At 46.8% G+C, this 24651-nt stretch overlaps 1 protein-coding gene across 2 annotated transcripts in view; it reads right to left on the bottom strand.

Moving 5' to 3' along the window:
- LOC310692046 (myosin-6) overlaps nucleotides 1-23265 on the bottom strand; it is a 52084-nt gene extending 28819 nt beyond the window's left edge. Inside the window, exons 1-17 of one of the 2 annotated variants that reach the window (XM_083472446.1) lie at nucleotides 23009-23265; nucleotides 20935-20966; nucleotides 19367-19568; nucleotides 17654-17797; nucleotides 16876-17032; nucleotides 16395-16422; nucleotides 16150-16258; nucleotides 14828-14920; nucleotides 13975-14038; nucleotides 12604-12702; nucleotides 10339-10442; nucleotides 9481-9619; nucleotides 8209-8327; nucleotides 4667-4816; nucleotides 3703-3873; nucleotides 2615-2924; nucleotides 384-457 (exon numbers count right to left, since the gene is read on the bottom strand). In XM_083472446.1, coding sequence (XP_083328572.1) covers nucleotides 384-457; nucleotides 2615-2924; nucleotides 3703-3873; nucleotides 4667-4816; nucleotides 8209-8327; nucleotides 9481-9619; nucleotides 10339-10442; nucleotides 12604-12702; nucleotides 13975-14038; nucleotides 14828-14920; nucleotides 16150-16258; nucleotides 16395-16422; nucleotides 16876-17032; nucleotides 17654-17797; nucleotides 19367-19568; nucleotides 20935-20966; nucleotides 23009-23170 — 2157 coding nt within the window. In that variant the 5' untranslated portion in view covers nucleotides 23171-23265. Of the gene's footprint in view, nucleotides 1-383; nucleotides 458-2614; nucleotides 2925-3702; nucleotides 3874-4666; nucleotides 4817-8208; nucleotides 8328-9480; nucleotides 9620-10338; nucleotides 10443-10743; nucleotides 10807-12603; nucleotides 12703-13974; nucleotides 14039-14827; nucleotides 14921-16149; nucleotides 16259-16394; nucleotides 16423-16875; nucleotides 17033-17653; nucleotides 17798-19366; nucleotides 19569-20934; nucleotides 20967-23008 lie in introns of those variants that run through there. The other variant, XM_083472447.1, reaches the window with a different exon arrangement.
- Nucleotides 23266-24651: the final 1386 nt, after the last annotated feature.

Below are 24651 nucleotides of genomic sequence, written 5' to 3'. Positions count from 1 at the left end.
TCAAAAATATAAAAACATATAATTTCATTCACTTATTTTCTTTTAACTTATTTCTCGGACCTCCTCATACCTCCCCTTTTTGTATTCCAATTCAAATTATTCATTCAGCAAATCCTCACCCTTAATTTTCACTTAATTTTACACCTTTCTTTCTCCCCCCCCCCAGTTATCTTAATCATTACAGCTGGTAACCACTTAACTTCTTTTTATCCAACATCGTTCTAACATTCACTGATTTTATAATATTTCCCAAGATAGTCCTTAAATTTCTTCCAATCTTCTTCCAGCAATGTCTTCTTTGTTCCCCCTTGCTTGACTTAAAAAAAAAATCAAACAAGCACCCCTCTCCCATCTTTTTCCTGGGGCGGCCTTTGGTTTCCTACCCGATGAACTGCAGAAACAGTCTGGAAAGACGATCCTTTCTTCTTCGATCCTTTTCCCTTCCCTCCATCTCCACCTGAGGACAGAAGCGCAGAGAGTGAAGGTTTTGAAAACTCAGGCAAGCCTCCCTCATCAAAGGGATGAGCAAATCAGGTCAATTTTGGTTTCTTTCAGTTTCTCTTCTTCTTTTTCAGTCTTAAATTTAGTTCTCCTACACTGGTCTCCTTCCCAATGACTGTCATTGAAATCTCTCTAATTAACCACTACACTGTGCTGCTCTCATTCACGGAATAAAACCAAAATATAAAACCACAAAATACATAATCAAAATAAAACCAACAACCCAATACACCCCCCACAAAAAACGCACCTTTTAAAAAGGCATAGGATGTCAATCAAATCAACCAAAGAAACGTTTTGGCCTGGCGCCTAACAATTTATAATGAAGGCGCCAGGCGAACTTCCCTGTGGAGAGCATTCCACAGATTAGGAGCCACTGCAGAGAAGGCCCCGTTCTTGTGTTGCCACCCTCCGGACCTTTCGAGGAGGAGACACACAAAGAAGGGCCTTAGAAGATGATCTCAGGGTCTGGGTAGGTTCATATGGAAAGAGGCGGTCCTTGAGGTATTGAGGTCCTGAGCCATTTAAGACTTTATTGGTCTAAACCAGCACTTTGAATTGGGCCCGGAAACTAATATTTAGCCAGTGCAGTTGGACCAGGATCAGTATAATATGCTCAAACCGTCTCGCTCCGGTGAGCAACCTGGCCGCTGAATTCTGCACTAGCTGAAGTTTCCGAACTGCCTTCAGAGGCAGCCCTACGTATAACACATTGCAGTTATCTAACGTTGAGGTTACCAGAGTATAGAGACGAGTACAGTGGTGCCTCGCAAGACGAAAAGAATCCGTTCTGTGATTCTCTTCGTCTAGCGGTTTTTTCGTCTTGCGAAGCAAGCCCATTGGCGGATTAGCGGATTAGCGCAGCGCTATTAGCGGCTTATCTGCTGATCGGATCAGCTGATAAGCGGCTTAGCGGCTTAGAAAAAGGGGGGGAACCAGCAGGAACTCGCAAGACATTTTCGTCTTGCGAAGCAAGCCCATAGGAAATTCGTTTTGCGAAGCACCTCCAAAACAGAAAACTCTTTCGTCTAGCGAGTTTTCCGTCTTGCGAGGCACTCGTCTTGCGGGGCACCACTGTAGTTAGGCTATCCCTATCCAGATACGGGTGTAGCTGAGTCACCAGCCGAAGCTGATGGAAGACACTCTGGGCATGTAACATCATGCCAAACTAGGACTGGTAGAAATTCAGTTCAGGGTAGATTTTAACGTGAACCTCCCTCATCCGTGCTTTCTGAAGCAATACGCAAACTGAAATGCAGACGGCTTTTAAATTTGCACTTATCCGCATTATGTGATGCAGCTCTCCGGTGTGATGACACACACAAAAATGTTTATACTGGGGTGAGCCGTGCACTGTGCAAAGATATGCACATATGAGGGGGAAAGAACACATTGCTTTAGTGGAAATTGCTTGTGTTTAAATACTTTTTTGGAAGCCGCCCAGAGTGGCTGGGGAACCGCAGTCAGATGGGCGGCGTATACAAATTAAAATGATCATGATGATGCTTTTGTCAGGCAAAACTGAATACAGTGGTACCTCAGGTTACAGACGCTTCAGGTTACAGACGCTTCAGGTTACAGACTCTGCTAACCCAGAAACAGTACCTCGGGTTAAGAACTTTACTTCAGGATAAGAACAGAAATTGTGTGGTGGTGGCGCGGTGGCAGCAGCGGGAGGCCCCATTAGCTAAAGTGGTGCTTCAGGTTAAGAACAGTTTCAGGTTAAGAGCGGACCTCTGGAACGAATTAAGTTCTTAACCCGAGGTACCACCGTACTGAAAATGTGCATTGCTGGGAGAAATTTGCTTTGAATACTGACAAATTTCCATGAGGCTTTTCTTCTAAATAATAAAAAAAGATAAATTGCAAACTGAAGCAGAAACGTAGGGAGGTGGACTTAAGGTTGGAAAAAATGAGAAGAAACAGAGAGAACCCAAAGCTGATAGATTCATCTGCCTCCTAATTTGGAGCGTTTTGGGAAATTAAAATGGCAGCCACCCCCCACCCCCCGGAGTGCCCTGATGCCAGGGCAACTGCCCAAGGATCCTGAGTGCTGGGCCTGATTTCCTCCTTTCCTCCTTCTCCCTCTCTCCTCCTCGCCCATCAATCTCACCAGCCTCCATGCCGGCGTAGCTGGAGAAAAGCGTCGCAAGGAGCTTGAGGGACGACTTCTGGTAGAGCCCCACCACGGTTTCGTTGAGGGGGTCCTTGTTCTTCTGCAGCCAGCCAAGGATGTTGTAGTCGACGGTGCCGGCGTAATGGATGAGGGAGAAATGGGCCTCCGGCTTGCCCTTGGTGTTGCGGGGCTTCCCAAAGTTGTTCGACTTGCCCAGGTGGTTGTCGTACAGCTTGGCCTTGAAGGTCATGTCGGAGGCTTTTGGGAACATGCACTCCTCCTCCAGGATGGACATGATGCCCAGCGGCTGCATGGAAAGAGGGGGGAAAATAGAGTCAAAGCAGCAAGTCAGGGAGACCCGGCTAACCATGGTTTCCTGTTGCATCCGAACTGGGAAACTATAGCAAATTGTTCCCTAACAAGCCAGAATATGAAGCCGTGGTTTAAAGTTGTTTGGAAGCTGTTAGCCGCAGTGAAATCAGACAAAACCACAGAAGGAATTGGAAGAACGGGGGAAGAACCCAGAAGAAGTCGAACCATGACCCACCTCTCCATCTATGGTAAAGCGAATTTATTTTAGCAAGGCACAACAAGGGTGCTAATAGCCAGTCCCCTTATATTCAGGGTTGTGTTACACAGTGGTAAGGGGCGAAGCAAATCCAGTAACTGGCATTGGGTGAAAAAGAAGGATGACTTGCCTTTAAAACAAACAAACAAACAAACAAACAAACAAACAAACAAACAAACAAACAAGTAAGTTTCTAGCCCTTAACATGGCAGGATTCTAGGCTGGGCTTCCACAATCACATCTCGGCTTAATAAATGGAGAGGTGCATGAGCTTCATACAATCTCACTTTCTCCCACCCCTTTCATGCAAACAAGGCAGGGAGCCACAGTTAACTGTAGATTCCTGCTACCTCTGAACCAGGAACAATGCTTAATGGTTTCCTAGCACCTTAACATCATAGCTTCATAGTCTGGCAAATTGGGAAGCCAATGATAAACCCTTCCTCTCCCTCCTGTTTCCCTGATCTCAGTATTGCAGGCGTGATTCCACCCCTCAGAGAGCACCTCATAACCACACCTTCTCGATGAGGTCGATGCAGGCCTGGAGGTCCATGCCAAAGTCGATGAAGACCCAGTCGATCCCTTCTTTCTTGTACTCTTCCTGCTCCAGCACGAACATGTGGTGGTTGAAGAACTGCTGCAGCTTCTCGTTGGTGAAGTTGATGCAGAGCTGCTCAAAGCTGTTGAACTGAGAGAGGGAGCGAGGAAGGGAAACGAAATCAAGGACTCGAGCAATTTGAAAAACCAGTCTGTCCAGGGTTCATAGCCCACTCAGCTATGATGATGATGATAATAATAATAATAATAATAATAATAATAATAATAATAATATTTATTTATACCCTGCTGATCTAGGTGGGTTTCCTCAGCCAGTCTGGGCGACTCCCAACATAATAATAATAATAATAATAATAATAATAATAATAATAGCAATAAAACACGAAACATTAAAAACTTCCCTAAACAGGGCTGCCTTCAGATGTCTTCTAGAAGTCAGATAGATGTTTATTTCCTTGACATCTGATGGGAAGGCGTTCCACAAGGTGGGCGCCACTACCAAGAAGGCCCTCTGCCTGGTTCCCTGTAACCTGACTTCTCGCAGGGAGGAAACCGCCAGAAGGCCTTTGGAGCTGGACCTCAGCGTCCGGGCAGAATGATGGGGGTGGAGACGCTCCTTCAGGTCTACTGGGCCTTTGAGGCTGCTTAGGGCTTTAAAGGTCAGCACCAACACTTTGAATTGTGCTCAGAAACGTACTATGAGGCTGACTGGGTGACCTTGGGCAAATCACAAACCCTTAGCCTAACCTAGCCAAGCTGAGGACAGGTGAGCAGCTCAGAAAACAAGTCACACTTGGAAAGAAACAAAACATGACAGGCTTGTGGTCTGCTGAACAAACTGTGTTCGCCCCCAATAGGATGAGACCAGATATCTACTTAAGGACAATGATCCTATCTTGCGGCACCCACCGCAATGTACTCACGTCAAAGATCTCGAATCCTGCGATGTCCAGCACCCCGATGAAATACTGTCGGGGTTGCTTGGTCTCCAAAGAATTGTTGATCCTGACCACCATCCAGCTGAACATTTTTTCGTACACAGACTTAGCCAGGGCCCCAATGGAGTAGTACACCTGAGCGGAGGAGCCAGGGGAGGAAGGAAAGAAAAAGTGAGCAACACTTCGGGGAAAGCAATCTGAGCCCCTGCGCCTGGTGGTGCTCTCCAAATTTTTTTGGACTCAGCTCCCATCAGCCCCAGCTGGCACGCTTGGAGCAGGCCTCAGCACCAGATCCTGCACCAGCATGGCAGGGCGTGATGTCCTGGCCAAACAGAGTAAGCGAATGGAGCCTGGTCTTCTGATGGTAAATCATTCAAGCTGATTTTTAGTACTGTGTTTTTACGGTGTTTGAAATATACTCAGATTCGCAAAGTGATTTCATGCTCTTTATTCAGCTCATAGTGGTGAGGAGGAATGAATGAAAGTCCCCTCGCAGTATCTGCTTTATAGACATTATTTACACAATGGGCTGCACATGATTGGCTAATTCCGGAATTCTACTGTAAGCCAATCAGGTTGTGGATTCACTTCTATCTGGAGCAGGATTGGGTGGTTCCTGCCAACCAAACATACTGCTGCATTGTTCTAGGACCAGACTGCTGCATTCTGAATCCTATTGTTCTAGGACCAATCAGACTGCTGCATTTTGGATCCTATTGTTCTAGGACCAATCAGACTGCTGCAGTTTGGATCCTATTCAACTCAGTACATAACGGTGTTGTAAGCTGCCCTGGAACCTCACTGTGAAGGGCAGAGAAGACTCCAGCATCGTGACTGCGGCTCTTGTTTCCTCAGATGGAAAAAGAGCAAAGTCACAATTAAAGAAGAATGGCAACTTAAAATGGTGGAATGTGCACAACTTGTAGATCTGGCACATAGAATAAGAGAAGAAGAAGAACATACGTTTAAAGAAGACTGGAAAATGTTTATTGAATATATGGAGGGAAACTGTGTTTATTTGAAAATGTGGGCAGCGTTAAGATAAATTCAGCAGTGTAAATAAGTTTTGAGGGACGTAATAATGGAATACTGAATGGTTTAGTTTATAGAAAATATGCAGGGATTTATGCCATGCAAAATGAACCATGGAAAGAGAAGAAGAAGGGAAGTCATTAGTATTTTAAGGTTGTTTAAACGAATATTCTAAAATGTAAAACAGAAAATTTAATAAAAATTATAGGGGGAAAAGACATAATCTTCAGCAGCATCAAGTTAAATGGGCTCTGAGCAAGGAGTCCTGCTGCCTTCACTGTGAGCACCTCTCTCTTTATCTTTCAAAGGGGAGTCCCCAGCCCCCCAAAACCACAGCATTTTTTAAAATGTCCCAGGGAAGCAGGACTTCAAAGAAGAAGGCAGACTGTCCGCTCATTCCTTGACCAGTGGTTCTCAAAGGGAGAGGATGGCAAGGACCATCAAAGAAACATATAAACATTTTCAGCGTAGTGTAGTATCAAAATATTTCTTCTTATCTGCAGAGTATGGATAGATATCTTTTCAAAACCAAGCACTGCTAGGAGTCATTTATTTTCTGTTTTCCAATGTACAGTGGTACCTCGGGTTACATACGCTTCAGGTTACAGACTCCGCTAACCCAGAAATAGTGCTTCAGGTTAAGAACTTTGCTTCAGGATGAGAACAGAAATCGTGCTCTGGCAGCAGGAGGCCCCATTAGGTAAAGTGGTGCTTCAGGTTAAGAACAGTTTCAGGTTAAGTACGGACCTCCGGAACAAATTAAGTACTTAACCCGAGGTACCACTGTACTGTATTTATCAATTAGAAAATTGGTGAGGCACAGGGAAATTTTTATTCCAAAACTGTGACCCAGAGGGAAAAAAATGTTTCTGAATCGCTGCCCTAGACCAGGGGTCTGCAACCTTTAAGACAAAAAGAGCCACTTGGACCCGTTTCCGAAGGGGAAAAAAAACGGGGAGCCGCAAAACTCGTCATTATAAAAATAACTTTTTTGTCACTTTTTAATTATTTCTTTGTTTGACCCCTCAGAATTACTCCTCCTCGTAGAAATAAACGTTAAATTAACAAGTTACCTTTTTTGTGTGTGTGTTCTTCACTCCCCTTCAAAACAGTGACCAGCGTACATGCCCCTTACAATGTAGCAGGCGGGTGGGCGGGAAGGTGACGTCGGGACGGTGCGTGACTAACGCACACACCACCCCCATGCGACGTCACAGCCAGTACAGCGCCCGCCACAGTGAGGAGTGTCGGGGCGCACAATGTGCCTCCTCCCCTCGCTAGTATCCGCCCCGGAGCCGCGGCAAAGGTGTAAAAGAGCCACATGCGGCTCCGGAGCCGCGGGTTGCAGACCCCTGCCCTAGACCAAATGGCTCCTCAGGTCAATAGTTCCTGTGGTGACCTCTGTTTTAACCCCCACACCACCCAATTTTAGGCACCTCGTACCCCATTTCGTGACTTTGCTACATGACCTGACTGCAAATAAGCCTGATCCCTGCTACGTTGGCTGATGATGATGAACTTGTGCATAAGGGATTTTATTTGCGGCCTCTGAACTGTTTGTTCCGTTAGTTTCAGCTGTCGAACTCAGGGCGGAGCGGATCGTCTGGGTGACAGGTGCACCCTGAACAGAGCCTGGCACCCCCCAAACCCAGCGCCCCAGGCAGTCATCTGGGTCACCTGCCCTGAAATCCAACTAGGCTCATTCCAGCTAAGCGGTTCAGTTTTTTTTTAGAAAGGTTTCGATCCCTCCTTTTTTTAGAAGGGTTTCTATCCTTTATTATGGCAACAACAATTCAACAACCCTGGGCCTAACATTACATTTCTATTCACGATTAATTAGAAGTTGGTTCTCCCCGTTTCCACAACAGTTTGTGAAGTTATTGTTTGTTTTAAAAAAAGTTCTCGTGCGAATTCATCCGCATTTTAGTGCTCCAATCTCCTAATATAAACATTTTTGGGAATGCAACCTTGCCCAAAACACTCACGGTTGCAAAGCAACTTTCTCTAATGTAATGCATGTCGATGTGTTATTTTCACTAATATATACACATTTTTGTCCACGTTATTTGTGATGGGGTGCGGGAACCGCATTGCAAGGTTTGGAGAAGTGAAAATTTCGAAGGAGGGCTGTGTTTCGGTTCACGCATTGTTACAGAAAGTGCAAATTGCCTAAGTTTGCCTTTAAATGGACACTGGGTCAAATTCCGCCCCATCTCCAGTCTGAACTGATGCGAATAATGAGGCCAGCACTATCAACGCCAGCAGCTGCACCCATGTTGAACTTGCCCAACTGTAAATACCCTATAATGGTGTTTTTCAACCTTGGACCCCCAGATGTTGTAGGACTACAACTCCCATCATCCCCTGCTAGCTTAGCCAATAGCCAGGGGTGATGGCAGCTGTAGTGTTACAACACCTGGCAACCCAAGGCTGAAGAAAAATGGCCAACACACCTTCTGGAAGCCGAGGCCCCACCTGCAAAAAGAGATCCTCACCTGTTGGACATTTTGTCCCTTGGTGACATATTCATTGCCAACCTTCACCCTTGGGTGGCAGAGACCCTTGAGGAGGTCGGCTGAGTTCAGGCCCATCAAGTAGGCAGATTTATCTGCATCTGAGAAGGAAAGGAAATACGTATGGTAGATACTGCAGGTGGGATCCTATATTTTCTACTCCTGCAACTTATTTTTTAAGGGGTAGAGACATCTGTCTGTTTCAGCTTTGCTACGTTTCTCCTTTCTTCAACCTTAAGGTCAGTTCTCCACCTCAATCTGCAATTTTATTTTATTTTTTAAAGCAAGCCCTCACCAACAAATTTCTCCTGGTACTACACACACAATGGTACGTCATTTTGCCTAATATTTGAACCTCTGCAAAGCAATTCCCCCCTAATTTAATGCATATCCCCCCCCCATACATACATTTTAATATAAACACCATCCTAGTACAGTGGTACCTCAGGTTACATACGCTTCAGGTTACAGACTCCGCTAACCCAGAAATAGTGCTTCTGGTTAAGAACTTTGCTTCAGGATGAGAACAGAAATTGTCCTCCGGCGGCGCGGCAGCAGCAGGAGGCCCCATTAGCTAAAGTGGTGCTTCAGGTTAATAACAGTTTCAGATTAAGAATGGACCTCCGGAACGAATTAAGTACAGTGGTGCCCCGCAAGACGAATGCCTCGCAAGATGGAAAACTCGCTAGACGAAAGGGTTTTCCGTTTTGGAGGTGCTTCGCAAAACGAATCTCCTATGGGCTTGCTTCACAAGACGAAAATGTCTTGCGAGTTCCTGCGGGTTCCCCCCCCTTTTTCTAAGCCGCTAAGCCGCTTATCAGCTGATCCGATAAGCTGATAAGCCGCTAAAAGCCGCTAAAAGCCGCTAATAGTGCTAATCCTCTAATCCGTCAATGGGCTTGCTTCGCAAGACGAAAAAACCACTAGATGAAGAGAATCACAGAACGGATTCTTTTCGTCTTGCGAGGCACCACTGTACTTAACCTGAGGTACCACTGTATATGTATTCTTCGTGCACATGACTTGGCTGGAGAACTACAACATTCAGAGAAGTGCTCATTTCTGAGGACGGCTGTGCTTTGGTTGATGTATTTTTCGGAAAGCGCGAATCACACAGGTCCAACTTCAAATGCACACCAAACCCCTTTTCTCCTCTGCCCCTGCTTCTTTCCCCTTCCGCAAATCCCTTTCCCGCTTCTCCCCGACATTCCCCTTTATCCGACAGAGCTCTCCCACCCTTTGCAAACCACACACCTTCGGTCCCATCGGCTTCAGCCTGCTCCTCCCGCTGTTTCTGCTTAAATTTCATGTTGCCGTAGTGCATGATGGCGCCTGTCAGCTTGTAAACCCCGACTTTCTCCTCTGGGGTGAAACCCAGGACATCAAAGGCACTCTGCGTGTATATTGGGAGGGGGGAGAAAGAAAGAAAGAAAGAAAGAAAGAAAGAAAGAAAGAAAGAAAGAAAGAAAGAAAGAAAGAAAATGTCACAGAGGAACGCTTCTCAAATTGGCACCCTTCACTTTTGACACCCCCACCACTGTATTTCCTGCACTCCAGGAGCTGCCAGCAGGTGGTGCTGTTCCAGTTCTGTAGCTACAAGATAGCTCTCCCTTACAGAATATGCAGAAATGGAGAAACTTACCGGAAGAGTAAGAAATTAAGATAATTTTTTTAAATAAAAGAATGGAAATGGTTTACTGAGTATTGACAGATAAATTGTAAACAGGTAAGAACACTGGCAGGGTTATTGTAATAACCTGCAGTTTTATAAGAGTATATATTTAAAGTAGATGAAGAAATGAGCAAATTAAGTTCATTTGGATATGCAGAAGATATTAAAAACAAATTTAAGAAACTGCAGAAAGAAGGAGAAGGAAGTCAAGCTTTGAAATGTTAAAATGATTGTAAAATTAGTAAAATGTCTAAACCTGAAAAGCATTAAAGAAATACAAGATAGTTCTACCCAGGAATTGCTCCACCTAGGGTTTTGGTCATCTTTTTCAATATGGTGCCCTCTGCGAGACCAAATTTTGGAGCCCCTAAATGGATCTTAACACGTGGAACCATAACTGATCTCCCTTCCCCTCCCTGTGTTTATGCAAAGAGACTCACGTCTGTAGCCATCAGTTCGTCTGAGTCGTCGATGGAGGCCACAGTCACCTCTCCTTGGGAGATGTAGCTGTAGTCGTAGGGGTTGTTTGTGACCAGAAGCAGGTCTTTTGAGGGGAGAAACAGGGGAATGAAGAGGGGGGTTAACAGCAGACTGTGTTCAGGACTCCCCAGAAACCATCAGCTCAAAGAACGATTCGGTCACAATGCGGATATTTCATTTAAACCCATTTAAACTTATTGTAGATTTATAGTTAGACTTGTTATCGCCTGGTTTCGGAAAGACTCGCATCCTTATCAAACTGGCTTAGCAGAGTTTGGTAACTGCCCCTAATGGGGAAACGGACCAAGAAAATACAGCGTAGCTAAAGGAAAAAGGACTGCTTGATGCCTCTCCGCCTAACCTACATGGCAGGGTTGTTGTGAGAATAAAATGGAGGGGAAGAAGAGAACCATGAGCTCCTCAGAGGAAAGATGGGATAGAAATGTAATAAATAAATAATTTTACAACTGACCGGTACCGGTACTGACCGGCGGTTGGAGGTTGGATGGCGGCTAACAGATTGAGGTTGAATCCTGACAAGACAGAAGTACTTTTTTGGGGGGACAGGAGGCGGGCAGGTGTGGAGGATTCCCTGGTCCTGAATGGGGTAACTGTGCCCCTGAAGGACCAGGTGCACAGCCTGGGAGTCATTTTGGACTCACAGCTGTCCATGGAGGCGCAGGTCAATTCTGTGTCCAGGACAGCTGTTTACCAGCTCCATCTGGTCCGCAGGCTGAGACCCTATCTGCCTGCGGACTGCCTCGCCAGAGTGGTGCATGCTCTGGTTATCTCTCGCTTGGACTACTGCAATGCGCTCTACGTGGCGCTACCTTTGAAGGTGACCCGGAAACTACAACTAATCCAGAATGCGGCAGCTAGACTGGTGACTGGGAGCGGCCGCCAAGACCATATAACACCGGTCTCGAAAGACCTACATTGGCTCCCAGTAAGTTTCCGAGCACAATTCAAAGTGTTGGTTCTGACCTTTAAAGCCCTAAACGGCCTTGGTCCAGTATACCTGAAGGAGCGTCTCCACCCCCATCATTCTACCCGGACACTGAGGTCCAGCTCCGAGGGCCTTCTGGCGGTTCCCTCACTGCGAGAAGCCAAGTTACAGGGAACCAGGCAGAGGGCCTTCTCGGTAGTGGCGCCTTCCCTGTGGAACGCCCTCCCACCAGATGTCAAAGAGAACAACAACTACCAGACTTTTAGAAGACATCTGAAGGCAGCCCTGTTTCGGGAAGCTTTTAATGTTTGATGTATTATAGTATTTTAATATTCTTTTGGAAGCCGCCCAGAGTGGCTGGGGAGGCCCAGCCAGATGGGCGGGGTATAAATAAATTATATTATTATTATTATTATTATTATTATTATTATTATTATTATTCTGTGGATGAGGTAAGAATAGCAATCCTGAATTTCCACAGACGTCAAGATTGTTCACCCCACACTTTTCAATGCATTTCCCTTTCCTATACTGCAGAAAGTTCGCTTGCTGCACTAGACTGGCAGAGCCCTTTATTCTGCTTGATTACTGCAATGCGTTGTTTGTGGGGCTGCCCTCGTATATAGTCTAGAAGCTGCAGATAATGCAGAATGCGGGGGCCAAACGGTTCACGGGAGCAGGCAACTGGCAACACACTACACTTCTGCTGAGAGATGGGTTGCCAGTTTGCTACTGAATCAGGTGCAAGGTTCTTGTGTTAATTCACAAAACCCTAAACACCTCGGGACCAAATTCCCTTTAGGACCATAGGTCCCTTACGTTCTGCCTCGATCACTGAGATCCTCCGACGTGGAATTTCTGATGGTTCCCCCATGTCCCAAAGGCTTGGTCAGCCTTCACTAGGGACCAAGCCTTGAGTGCAGCAGGACCTGGCCGGTGGAACTCCTTGCCACTAAAGGTTCAGCAGGAATCGCCCCAGCTTTCTTTTAGGCATCCCCGAAAAGCTGTGTTGTTTAGACAGGCCTTTGAATAGGGAACGTCCTTTTAGCTAATCAGCATTTATTTGATGTTTCTACTGATGTCTTTACGAATGTTTTTATTTATGCTATTGTAAATTTGTTTACGGGATACTACCTTGCTGTATTTTTTTATTATGAAAGAGCAGTCTATAAAATATGAAATAAAAATAAATAAATGTGCAAACCTAAAGTTCTGGTATACACATGAATCCCCCCCCCGCCCCCCCGGTTATGGAGAAACACAAAACCCAAATACTCACCCAGAAGCTCTGGCTTCTTGTTGGACAGGATCTGGTAGAATATATGGTAGTTTCTCTCAGATTTGAGCTGGAAAATCACCCGGGACTTTTCCAGGAGATCTGAGAGAGAAGGGACAGGGGGGCTGTGTGAAAACTGAATTGATACAAGCTCTGTAAAATCTAGAACAGCCACTTACACCTTGCCAAAAAGCAACAACACAAAAAACACATAGTTGCACAGGATTGGCATATATTAATTCATATATCTAGATGCAAATTTAGATATCACTACTACATATAAGTATATAACTATTGCTTATCCTTTTAGGCTCTCTCAGAGCAGCGTACAAAATCAGTTCTAAGACACTCCTTGCCCTCAGGTATAGCAAATGGTTAGGTTACTGTAGTTGCTTTTAGAGTTTGTAGAGATGGTTTCATTGCATTAGAGTTTGTTGAATTGATATTATTGTTATTATAGCTTGTGTTTCTATTTCATTCTGTTTTTACTGTTTTTACAGAAAACTTTGTGACGTTTCCTGTAAATTTGTTTTAATAATAACAACTGCTACTCTTTCTTAACTGGAGTATGTATGGCTGGATAAGGAATTTGAAGAGGGAGGCAGGAGTTGCCAAGCTTTTTGGGCCGGTGGAATTTTTGGGAAAGTGCAGTGGGTGCCAGTCACAAGATGGCTGCCGTAGGGTGTGTGGCATAGTACAAGGCAGATGTTGCGGGGTGTGTGGTGTTAAGTTGTGGGTGAACATATCAGATGACACACCGATTCTTCAAACAGCTCTTGTTTATTCACAGGCCAGAACAGAACTGAACTGAAGGGTTCAGCCAGCCTGCTTATATAGAGCTCAGCTACAAAGCAACAGTAACCATTTTCTGTAACTAGCCAATCACTGAACGTCACTTTCGATCCCTTATTTGCATATGTGGACCTGAACTATCTACAGTATCCTCCTACTGGCCCAGAGTGAGAACTTCAGTACATAACATGTGGCATAGCACAAAATGGCTGCCGTGGGGTGTGTGGCATAGCACAAGACAGCTGCCATGGTGTGTGTGGCATAACACAAGATGGCTGCCACGGGGTGTGTGGCATAGCACAAGATGGCTGCTGCAGGGTGTGTGGCATAACACAAGATGGCTGCCACGGGGTGTGTGGCATAACACAAGATGGCTGCCGCGGGATGTGTGGCATAACACAAGATGGCTGCTGCGGGGTGTGTGGCATAGCACAAGATGGCTGCCACATGGTGTGTGGCATAGAACAAGACGGCTGCTGTGGGGTGTGTGGCATAACACAAAATGGCTGCCGCGGGGGACAAACATAGCTGGACACACAGATCAGACGGACCGATCAAACTTCCCTTCGCAGTCTGACTTACAGGTTTCTATGTCGGCTGATGCCAACTTTCCCGTTGCTCCGAAGTGGATTCGGATGAATTTACCCTAGAGAGAAAAAGGAGGGCATGACTATATGAGAGCGCTGGACTCTGATAAAGAAGTCTTGGGTTCAAATCATCCTCCAAGCTGTGAAGTTCATGGGGTGGCTTCGGGTAAGGCAGAAGCTACCTCTATGCTCTGCCAAGCCTACCTAGCAGGGGTGTTAGGCAACAATGCCATTCTGAACTATTTTGAGGGAGAACGTGAGACCCAGAGACAGAACAACAGCAATGTTTCATTGCAATTTGGGTTGCTTTGCATGCAGAAGGTCACAGGTTTGATCCACGGCATCTGAGGGTTGGGCTGGAGGTGTCCCCAGCCGGAAACCCTGGAGAGCTGCTGCCAGTCAGTGTGGACAATACTTAGCTAGATGGAGTCCTGGTCTGACTCAGCTTCCTAGGTGCCCAAGGGCATAGGCTGATATACAGGACGCACACCCTGCAAGCATCCCGGAAAAACCGGGACATCCTCCCCCCCCCCCCCGTGAGAGCATGCCAGCCATTTTGGGTGTTATGATCTCGTATGATTTCATGCCAACATCTCACCCTGAAAAAAGCACTTTTCTTGACCTGGCGGTTTTGCACAGCACCCAAAAATGCACGTTTTTGAGGGCTTGTGAGAGCACAGCCCCTCAAAAAAGCATGTATGTGGGGCTCTGTGATCTCACGTGGGGTCTTGTGAGGGGGTGGACGAGAAAACGCATGACCCAGTTGTGGGATTCAAGACGGAAGGCAGGCAGGGCTTTGATATTTGGGGGTCTTCCATACGCCTCCCTAACCAGCCAGATTCACTCACAAATCGGGACGAGTTGTCGTTCCGCAAGGTCTTGGCGTTGCCGAAGGCCTCCAGGGCAGGGTTGGCCTGGATGATTTGATCTTCCAGCGTCCCCTGAAAAAACAGAGTGAATGGTTAGGGCAGCTTAAATCCGCCCCCTCCACACATCTTCAGACCCCACGTCTGCTGTGGGGAAATTCAGAGCATGCTGTGGGGAATTTTTCCCGGCTGCAGGGGTTGCCATGTTGGATTAAACACAAGGCTGCATTTGCACTGCATGGTTAGGGCATTATGACGCCCGCTTTGAACAGTCATGGCTTCCCCCAAAGCATTCTGGGAGCTGCCTTTCTTTGCTGAGAGTTGGTAGGAGACCCCCATTCCCCTCACAGAGGTACAATTCTCAGAGTGGTCTAACGGCCAATCCCTCTTCCCAGATAATTGCCAGGGAAATGGGGTGGGGGGGTCCCCTAACAACTCTCAGCACCATGAATAAGCCGCAGCTCCCAGAATTCTTTGGGGGGAAGCCATGACGGCTCAAAGCAGTACGAGACCTCCCAGTGGAGCAGCAATAAAACCACTGGCACATTCGCAAAGCTAAGCAGGGTCTGATATGGTTTCCAGTTGGATGGGAGACGGAGTGTTAAGATTCCTGCAAAAGGAGTTGGACTAGACAACACTTGGGGTCACTCTGTGATTGAAATGTACAGTGTTAATGGGGCCTTAGCCAGCTATGCCAAGGGCCTAATTCTCCCTGGGGTGGGAAACCTGTGTCTGGGCTGCACCAATTTTGGATGTAAATGGGGGTTCCCGGAACGGATTCCCACGCAAGAAAGCTAGCATGTCAGAAACCAGAGTTTCTTCACATCCATGCCTTCGTTTCAAGCAACTCTCAGGGAAACTGAGTTCTCCAAAGGGCAACACTGAGACTAAGGAGGAAGAGGCTGGTTCCTGAGCTGGATATGCGAAGGGAGACATTTGGGGGCAGGCTGAGGTCAGTGAGGCAGTACCACCCCAATGGACCAGCCACGGCTTTGAGAGTCACGGCTTTCCCCAAAGAATCCTGGGAACTATAGCTTAAAAGAGCGCCTTCCCCAGTATCAACCATCTTGGACCTTACGATCAGCTGGTGAGGCCTTGTTGGTGGCTCAACCCGCCTGGCAGTGACAGGGCCTTTTTGGTGGTGGCTCCCTGTTTGTGGAATGCGTTCCCTGTGCCTCTCTTCCTAGTTACAGACTTTCAAGAGGAATTTAAGAGTATTACTCTGCTGGAAGAGGAGGCGGGAGGCCTTCGCACAGGAGGGAAAGGCCTGTACTTTGCACACGATCACGATCGCTCGTGGGTACCTTGTTGGTGTTGGCAGCATCCTTCTTGCGGTCGCCGATGGCAGCGATGCTGGCAAAGTACTGGATCACCCGTTTGGTGTTCACCGTCTTCCCTGCACCGGATTCTCCGCTGGAATGAGGACAGAATACGACGGTGAGGCAGCCGGGCAGATGGGGAAGCCTGCAACTACTTATGCAGTCAGAAAATACTTTGGATTTTCACAACATGCCAAATGGGGAGAAGGGGGTCATTTTGAGGCACTCACGTGATGAGGACAGACTGGTTTTCTCGGTCTGGAAGGAAAGAGAGAATGTAAGAATTGCCATGCTGGTTGAGATTGAGGACCAATGTCTCTGGCATTGAGCAACTAACCAGAAGATGCTCAGAAATATTCACATGCAACGTAAGGTGCTGAAAGTTGCCCCCCCCCCTTTACCCTTAATATCAGGTGGTCAAAGATAGAGTCCTTCGGAACATGGAAGTTCTATTGTTAGGTGTCTTCAGTAAACAGGCTATGGGTTTCCCCAGTTCTCCAATTATTTATTTAAAAATTGCACTTATACCTTGTAGCATCATGGAATGCAGTGAATTTGAGCATATTATGAGTTGCATTGAGGAGATTTTAGACTAGCTTTTCACCGCCCAGATATTTTGGGCTACAATTCCCCGGAGCAGATTAGCCAGGAGGGTTCTGGGAGAACCACACAAAATAAAAACCCCACAAAAGGGCAACGAATCCTTTGTACCCGTCAACATGTATTGGTACGCGTTGTCGGAGATGGAGAAGATGTGGGGAGGGGCTTCGCTTCGCTTCTTGCCCCTGTAGGCAGCGACCACCTCAGCGTTGTAGACCGGCAGCCATTTGTAAGGGTTAACAGTCACACAGAAGAGGCCAGAGTATGTCTGCAGGGGAAGAAAGGAAAAGGGAACAAAAAGCTGAAAGGAACACACCAAGATAGAATAAAATGTGAGCTTCATACCCTCCGACATTTATCCGATGAAAATAGGGACTTCCCATTCCATCATTAAAATTTTACTATTTATACCCTATACATCTTTTTGGGTTGCCCCCAGCCGCTCCAGGCAACTTCCAGCATATATAAAAACATAATAAAACATTAAACATAAAAAACCCTTCCCTATACAGGATTGCCTTCAGGCGGCTCAGGGGTCAGATAGCTCCATACCCTCCCAACATTTCTCCAATGAAAATAGGGAAATCCTAAGGAAAGGTGGGACATTCCAGGATGAAATCAGAAACCGGCTTCTCTAAATCAGGGACGTCCCTAGAAACTAGGGACACTGAATTTTTTTTTCTAGCAAAGAAACCATAGTTGACCAAAGGGGACTACGATTCCCATCAGCCACAGTCAGTAGCTAGACTACAAATCCCATCAGCACCAAGACAATCACCGTCACGAGATAGCTGTGCTGGCTGGTGCTGATGGGAGTTCTAGTCCAAAACTTTTGAAGGGCATCCGGTTGGGGAAAGTAGATGGTGGGGTGCCCCCCTGCCGGACTTACATAGATCATCCAGGCGGCGTAGCGCTCCTTCAGATTGTAGAGGACGGCCGCTTCGTGCAGGAAGGTCAACATGGCCATGTCTTCAATCTTGTCGAACTTGGGCGGGTTCTGCTGGTGGACGTCCGCCTCCTTCACTGTCACCGTCTGGGCGGGGGGGGGGGGTTAGCAGAAACCATCGTCCCGATCCCACAATCAAAAACCCCGACACGCCAATTCCCATCGGACCTTTAAGCCTCCCACTTACCCTTTTGGGTCCTGGCCTTTGACAGACGCAAAAGCCACAGCCCCATTTCCACTGTCCTCGTCGAACATTGCCAGTTCGTTGGCTTTACACTATCCTGCTCTCCTCAAAAATCATCAGAACGTGAGAAAAGCCTGCCGGATCAGGGCCAAAGGCCCATCTCCTCCAGCTTCCTGTTCTCACGGTGGCCAACCGGATGCCCACGGGATACCTGCAAGCGGCAACTGAGCGCACACTCTCCCCTCCTGCCAACCGGTACTCATTCCTGCCTCTGACCGCAGAGGCTGAAAATAGCCATGGTTAGCTTTGTCCTCCACAAACTGGTCCACAACCCACTTTTAAAGCCATCCAGATGAGCAACCCTCACTGCCTCTTGTGGCAGGGAGTTCCGCAGTTTAACGATGTGCCGTGGAAAGAAGCACATTCTTTCCCCTGCCCCAAATGTTCCAATATTCGGCTTCGCTGCAGACAAGCATCCTCACAAACATGAACCCCTCCTTGGCCCATTGCCCCCCCCCCGACCTTTCTTGGCAATGCTCTTCCCCGTTCAAGCCCCAAGGATTCTCATTCCATTAGGGGACGGGCTCTTGCTTTGCACCCGGATGGTCCCAGGTTCAATGTGGCTTAGGGCCCTCGTATTTAAGGGACCGCCTCTCCTGGTCTGCCCCGCACAGGACCTTAAGGTCCATGAACAACCATAGTTTAGAGGTCCCGGGCCCTAAGGAAGTCAGACTATCCTCCACCAGGGCCAGGGCCTTTTCAGTGATGGCTCCGACCTGGTGGAATGCTCTGTCCCATTAGACTAGGGCCCTTCAGCATTTAACCTCCTTCCATTGGGCCTGTAAGACAGAGCTATTCCGCCTGGCCTTTAATTTGATTTCAGTCTGATCTTTTATTTCCCTTCCCTCCCCTTTTTATGAAGATCACTCGCTCTGAGACCCCACAGCTAATTCTCCCCTGGCCTCCTCGCTGGCCCAAGTAGGAAAGTAGGACCAATTCAGCCAGCTAGCCCTAGGGAATATCTAATGCTTATTTCCCCTAAATTGATTTTTGAATTTTATTGTTATTCATGTTTTTATACTGTATTTTATGCTCCTTTTATAATTAAGCGTTTTAAATTTGTTGTTAGCCGCCCTGAGCCCGGTTTTTGAACTGGGAAGGGCGGGGTATAAATTAAAATTTATTATTATTATTATTATTATTATTATTATTATTATTATTATTATTAATTCCTGGTGCCTCCAGGTACAGCTAAGTCCTGGACAGCCTCTGCCATTCAGTGTAGACAGCGCTGACCTAGGTGGACCAGTGGGTCCTTCCTCAGGATGAGGCAGATTCCTATGTCCCTGCCCACCTCTTTCGCAAAGCCCAGACCCTGCGTTGAAGCGGGTCAGGCTAGATGACCCTTAGGGTCCCTTCCTGCAATTCTGTGATTCTGTCCTCTGATTCTTTGCACCGCCCTTGCCACAGACCTTGCCGTTCTCGGTTTGCACGGTGACCATGCCTCCCTCGCGGCTCGTGACCTTGCCCTTGACAAACTCTTCCTTCTCGTCGGGCACGAAGCACTCCGTGCGGATGTCAAAAATCCGGGTCTGGGCCTCCAGGCGCTCCTTGTCCGATTTCCGGAGGTAGGGAGCCGCCGCCCCGAACTCGGCCATCACGGCGTCACCCATCCTGCGCGGCAGAAGAAGGCAGGGAGGGCATGAGAGAACCAAGAGAAAGACTGCCATCCCTAATACCCAGCACCCCCGGTAACTTTCCCGCAAAGATGGGGAGCCTGTGACCTTCTAAGGGCTGTTGGACTCCGATTCCCATAAGCGCCAGCAACCAGCATGATGGGAGTTGTAGTCCAACAACTTGTGGAAGGTACTGCATCGTTTCTCAGTGGCCTGCTCATGCCTAGTAGTGGGAGAATCTGTCAGTTCCAGTTTCTCACAAGCTGTGGACACACCATATACAGTGGTACCTCGGGTTACATACACTTCAGGTTACAGACACTTCAGGTTACAGACTCCGCTAACCCAGAAATAGTGCTTCAGGTTAAGAACTTTGCTTCAGGATAAGAACAGAAACGTGTTCCGGCGGCGCAGCGGCAGCAGGAGGCCCCATTAGCTAAAGTGGTGCTTCAGGTTAAGAACAGTTTCAGGTTAAGTACGGACCTCCGGAACGAATGAAGTACTTAACCCGAGGTACCACTGTATTTTAAGTGTGCAAACGCACACCTGAGACTCTTGGGAACTGTATTTTGTTACAGGAGTTGTAGTTCTGCAAGGGGTAAACTACAGTTCCCACGATTATCTGGGCTGGTGGGAAATGTGCTTTTAATCATCACCATCATCATCATCATCTTTATTGCGGTCCATAGACACAGAATAAAATGCAGATTCATACAGACAACCGCCTGGGAGAGGGAGACTAAGACGATATTTGTTTAGTCTTAAGTATATTGATCTTTGATACGTATGACTACCGAAAGAAACTTTGCCACAGCCACTGTGATATCATTAGACTTGTCATCCAGAAGATATTTAGTATAGTAGGCTTCAGATTTACCCGGCCGATTTGTTGGTAGGGGTTTGATGTGCTTTTAATATATGATATCTCAGTTTCTATTTTTTTCAGCCTTAAGCGCTGAATCTAGACATATATAAAAAAACGCTGTGAAAATGCTTTTTAAAAAAACGTTTTAAAACACATATGCAATTCCCCATTAGCTCATCATTGCCATCTAGTGACACATTCGTATAATGCACTCAAAACACACAAAACATTATATCTGCAGCTGTATAGCTAAGTTGGCTCTCTGCATTTCCATATCAGTTTGCAGTGAAAACAAAACAAAAAAAAAGTTGCCATGAAAGTTCATAAGCATTCTAAGGCGAATCTATCGTAATAGATGCTTGAATGAGCTTTTGCCTGATGACACATTTTTGCAGATATGACACATTTCCCCCTATACAATTCATTTCATACAATTCAGTTCATATATAGGGAGATGCAGAGGGGAATCGATAGAAAGGTTGAGACAAGGTCATCCTACCTGTTAGAACCTTGGAGGAGGAAGATTGGAGTCTGAGAAAAGAAATAAAAAGAGTTGGTGGGGGAAGAACGAGTGTCAGGCTTGAGTCAGGAACCAGTCGCTGGCCATCTTCTCGCTGAGCAGGTGGGAAAAGCAGCTGGAGCAGCTGCCTCTTAGGAAAGTCTGGGCCAAAAGGTTGGTGGGTGGAAGGGGAAGGGGTTGCAAAAACTAATAATAATAATAATAATAATAATAATAATAATAATAATAATAATAATAATAATAATAATTTATTTATATCCCGCCCTCCCCAGCCAAAGCTGGGCTCAGGGCAGCTAACAACAATAAAATAATACAACATTCATAGCCTTATTGGGGAGGATAAATGCCTCCCATCTCCTTCCATCCAAGAAACCCCCACATTTTTCTTCGCCTGTAACAGTCACCCACTCCTCCATCCAGCCTCTAACACAGGGGTCAGCAAAGTTTTCCAGCAGGGGGCCGGTCCACTGTCCCTCAGACCTTGTGGGGGGCTGGACTATATTTTTTTGGGGGGGGGGAAATGAACGAATTCCTGTGCCCCACAAATACCCCAGAGATGCATTTTAAATAAAAAGACACATTCTACTCATGTAAAAACACGCTGATTCCTGGACCGTTTGCGGGCTGGATTTAGAAGGCGGATCCGGCCCCCGGGCCTTAGTTTGCCTACCCATGCTCTAACATCTTCCTTCTTCCCTGCTCCAACTGTGAGCCGTGGCCTCACTCGCCCCCTCCCCATAAGCTCCCCCCCCCCATGCATACAGGGAACTGTAGTTCCTTACCCACTCGTCTCCAACCCCTCCTCTAGCCCTCCTTTGTCACCTTCCACAAAAATATTTTTCTTCTTTCTTCGATTTATGTCACACACCTCCTCTCGGGGGGGGACGGACCCTCTACTATCCCTAGGACTTTCTTACTGCTCTGGACTGGACTGTTTACATTTAAAGCAGACACCCCACAAATAATTCTGGGAACTGTAGTTCCTTAAGGGGGCAGCAACCTGCAGCTCTGTGGTGGGTAAACTACAAAATTGCTTTGGGTGGGAACATGCTTGAGATCTGCGTTAAATGTGTGGTGCACATGCAGCCCAAGTGTTAATTTCAAGTTTCCAGTCCTCAATGCTATCGGAGCCCTCTATTTGCCTTCATTTTCCTTCCCTGTTTACTACAAGCTCTACTCACGCCCCCCCATATTGTCTCCTTCTTCAGTCAATGATATATAAATACCTCCTCCCTCTCTGTTAACTCGCCTCTCCTTCCGCCCCCTTGTAGGTGATAGCAAGCATCTTTCTTCAAAATCCCCGTCATCCACAAAGCTTTTCTTCACGCACCTCACCCTCGTAGGTGACCGATAGATTTTTTGCAAGCCCCCTTGGGGAGCTCCGGAAAAAAGACCTGTGAAACTCAAAAGCTTACTTCCACAAACCAGAACCTCCATCCTCGCAGTTTGTTTGCTCATCCCGGACTTCATTGCCCTTGCCGTACGCCTGGCCTACAGACACCAGAGAGATGCACCCAGGTGTGTCTGAACCACACAGGTAAGGAGGCAGGTGTCTGTATGCCAGAGAGGTCACTGGCACTTCCGCAAATATGTAAGCCACTTACAGATTATTGCTATCATTTGTTCAGATAATAGATCAAACTTGCTAAAGAAATAAATGTTGATCCCTATGAAAGCAAACATGGACCAACTCGTCTAGGGTCACAGCTATACTACAATCTGAAACTCTCACCCCATGGCTTCCCCTAAAGAATCCTGGGAACTGTAGTTCACGCACCACAGAGCTGCAATTCCCAGCACCTGAAATAAACTACAGTTCTCAATAATCTTTGGGGGAACATGGTGCTTACATGACCTCAGCAGCAACAGAAACAGCATCTCAGCCCTCTTATTCCGGGTCCAGCTTGGAAGAAAATATTTACAGCCGAAAGACATTTTACTTCCTTCGCATCCTTTCCTGACCCACACGTCCGAGACCCCCAATTAATTTATTCCCTCCACTACGCCCACCCCACAAGCCCCACCGGACACCCCCAGACCAGAAATCTCTTACGCCAGGACACGGAGGTAACTCAGCCTGGAGTCCGAGCAAGATCTGAGCCTTTGAACCAACCCCCATCCCTTTATATCCTCCTGTCCGAAATAGCATCACCCCCCAGCCCAGTCTTCCACACACCCCTCCCTGAAACAGGCCCGTCGCAGCTGTGAGTGACATGATGACAAGGATTCGGAGAGATGGCTCCGCGAAGGACCAGCCTGACCATGAATGGCGCTCGTCTTCATCCCTTCAACTGTCCTCCCCCCTCCACAACCTCTCCTCTCTGCAGCCCCTGATTCCCAGAGGAGGGAGGCACATTCCTCAGGGGAGGGGGACACGAGGCTGTCAGTGGCTGATAAGCGTCAGGGAAGTGAGCTGGAATGACAGCATGTTTCACGTCTATGCAAGTGTATGAAGATGCTAGGCCAGGGAGGGAGACAATGCAATGATAAGGAGAAGACTTTGCCAATGGAGAGGAGAGTCTGAGAAAGGAAGGAATCATGTGTTAAAAGGGCATATCTCTAAAACAAGGGGTTTGGGGGGGGCACAAGTTCTGCTCATATTATCTGTTTTTTTAAAAAGATATGCATTTTAAAAAATCAGCAGTTTGCAACAATTATCCATCGATGTTACAATGTAAAAATTTGGAAAGCAGCTAACTATTATGGAAAGACGGTACAGTATTTTCAATTGCCTGCATAAGTTTCCAGCAGACCTTTAAAAACTGAAAAGGAAGGTGTTTGCTGAATGTCTACTGGTACAGCATTCCAGACCTCTGGGACGATGACACTAAAGGCTGTACATTAATATAGACCAGAGCTTTCCAAATTTTGCATGCTGCTGGCACACTTCTTAGATTTGTGCCATTTCGCGACACAGTAATTGAGTTTTGCATCGTTTCGTGACACAGTACAGTGGTACCTCGGGTTAAGTTCTTAATTCGTTCTGGAGGTCCGTTCTTAACCTGAAACTGTTCTTAACCTGAAGCACCACTTTAGCTAATGGGGCCTCCCGTTGCTGCGCAATTTCTGTTCTCATCCTGAAGCAAAGTTCTTAACCCGAGGTACTATTTCTGGGTTAGTGGAGTCTGTAGCCTGAAGCATCTGCAACCTGAAGCATATGTAACCCGAGGTACCACTGTAGTTCAGTTTTAGTAGCAAACCAGAGGTTAAACTAACCCCTTTCCAGTCTTGGGAGGAGTGTAGGGAGTGTTCGTGCGACACACCAACACACTGCAGCCGACACACTAACATGTCGTGTGACACAGTTTGGAAAGCTCTGCTATAGGTGTTTAATCTAGGAATGACAGATTATTCTTATTGCTGGCATTAGCTGACGTGGCCCCTTACTTCTTCCTTTTTGTTAACGTGCAGTAGAATAAAACGAATCATACCATTGTAGAATCACGATTGTAGAAAGTGGCTTCACAGTGCTTTCAATGTACAGTATGGCGCAAACAGGGTCTTACTTAGAGCGCAACTCGTATGATTTTATCACTTATTAAATTTATATACCTCCCTTGCTCAGAAAAACACAGGATGGGATACAGTAGAGTCCTGTGAGGAACATCTGTGGCGTGAAAAGCTGCAAGATTTCGGAAGGAATGCACACCGTTTGAAAACTGTAAGACGGCCATGAATTTTTGCAGCTGCAATGCA

Source organism: Podarcis liolepis, assembly GCF_965112155.1.
Source record: "Podarcis liolepis genome assembly, chromosome: 13".
In the NCBI taxonomy this organism is placed as follows: Eukaryota; Metazoa; Chordata; class Lepidosauria; order Squamata; family Lacertidae; genus Podarcis; species Podarcis liolepis.
The sequence above is the reverse complement of the archived record's forward strand: the minus strand, read 5'-3'. Positions and strand labels throughout refer to the sequence as shown.